This window comes from Geospiza fortis, unplaced genomic scaffold, assembly GCF_000277835.1.
Source record: "Geospiza fortis unplaced genomic scaffold, GeoFor_1.0 scaffold4758, whole genome shotgun sequence".
Lineage (NCBI taxonomy): Eukaryota > Metazoa > Chordata > Aves > Passeriformes > Thraupidae > Geospiza > Geospiza fortis.
Genome location: NW_005055180.1, coordinates 1,562 through 2,976, shown reverse-complemented (window position 1 = coordinate 2,976; position 1,415 = coordinate 1,562). Strand labels below are relative to the sequence as shown.

The 1,415-nt window shown below is 63.0% G+C and overlaps 1 protein-coding gene across 1 annotated transcript in view; it reads right to left on the bottom strand.

Annotated features, from left to right (window-relative positions):
- Positions 1–442: 442 nt before the first annotated feature.
- The window catches only part of PSMB6 (proteasome 20S subunit beta 6), a 1,425-nt gene continuing 452 nt past the window's right edge, over positions 443–1,415 (bottom strand). Inside the window, exons 2-4 of the mRNA XM_031065746.1 lie at positions 1,371–1,415; positions 977–1,121; positions 443–701 (exon numbers count right to left, since the gene is read on the bottom strand). The exon at positions 1,371–1,415 is cut by the window's right edge and continues 205 nt beyond it. Coding sequence (XP_030921606.1) covers positions 565–701; positions 977–1,121; positions 1,371–1,415 — 327 coding nt within the window. The 3' untranslated portion in view covers positions 443–564. The remainder of the gene's footprint in view (positions 702–976; positions 1,122–1,370) is intronic.

Below are 1,415 nucleotides of genomic sequence, written 5' to 3'. Positions count from 1 at the left end.
CCCACCAGGAGGGGCTGGGGGGAGGTGGCTCTCCAGGAGTGCCTGCCCACCCCCAAATCAATGCTCTGAAGTGGTCCTGGGGCCCTATGGAGGGATCTTGGGCCCTATAGGGGTGCAGGACCCACTCCTTGGGGCTGTAGGGATCCCTGGGGCCCTGTGAAGGGGCCCTGGACCTGATGCAGGGGTGCTGGATCCCTCCCATGGGGACACCAGGGGATGCCTTGTCCCTGTGGGGCAGCCCTCTCTAAGGACTGCAGGGTGCCCTCTCCCTGTGCTCCCCTTCCCGCCCCTCTGGGGGTTTTGTTACCAGCCAATATCAAGGTCACAGTGTGGGGCAGGAGCCCCCCGAAATTTCCCCCCTCCCTCCCCATCCACCCTGTGCTTCGTTACCGAATCATGGATCGTGATCATGTAATTAAAGCAAGACCCACAGACATGGGGCGGGTGATTTATCTCTGCCAGGGACAGGCTGACAGCAGGGGGACCCTAAAGGCACACCCCAGCAACATCCAGCAGAGCTGTTTATTGTGTCCCCACACCAAACTGGGGGGTCCTGGGGGGGCCTCACACAGCGGGGCCACCGTCACCCCAGGGCAGGTCTGATCCAGCCAGGACTGTCCGTTCCACCCCCTCCTCTGTGATGGCTGCCAGCCTGATGACACCCCCGCTGGAGCCATCCCTCACCATCGCCAGGGCCAGGGCTGGGGGAGGACAGATCAGCACCCCCCAAACCGCCCCTGCTCCCAAATCCCCTCAGCACTGCCCCCAAATCCCCTTCCAGGGTCCCCCAAGCCCTCCATGTCCCCAGAATCCCCTCCCCTCCCTCCATGTCCCTGAAATCCCCTCCCAGGACAAGCCCAAATCCCTCAATGCCAGCCAAACTCCTCTCTGCCCCCAAATCCCCTTCCAGTACCACAAGCCCCCCTCTCAGGACCCTTCCCCATATCCAAATTCCCCAAAATGCCCCAAAACCCACCGCGGGCGACGAATTCCTGGCACTGGGAGCGGCTCATGCCAGGCTGGAACGTGGCATCCAGGAATCCATAGATGTAGGAGCTGCCTGAGCCCCCCACGGCGAAGGGCTGGCGCAGGAGGAGCCCCCCCATGGGCACCACGTACACCTGGGGGGCACAGGTGGGGCTCTAAGGTGCTGTGGGGCAAAGGAAGGGGCTGTGGGGCAGAAAGGAGGTGGGGGCTATAGGGAGAACTGGGGGTTATGGGGCAGAAAGGGAAAACACGGGGTTATGGGGCAGAAAGGGGGGCCTACAGGGTGGAAAAAAACGACATTCCAAGGCAGAAAGGGGAATGCTGCAGGGCAGAAAAGGGGCCGTGCTGGGGCAGAAAAGGGACACACAACAAGGGCAGCCCACCTGTCCCCCCCGGCGCGGGTCCCAGCCTGCCACGATGATGCCGGC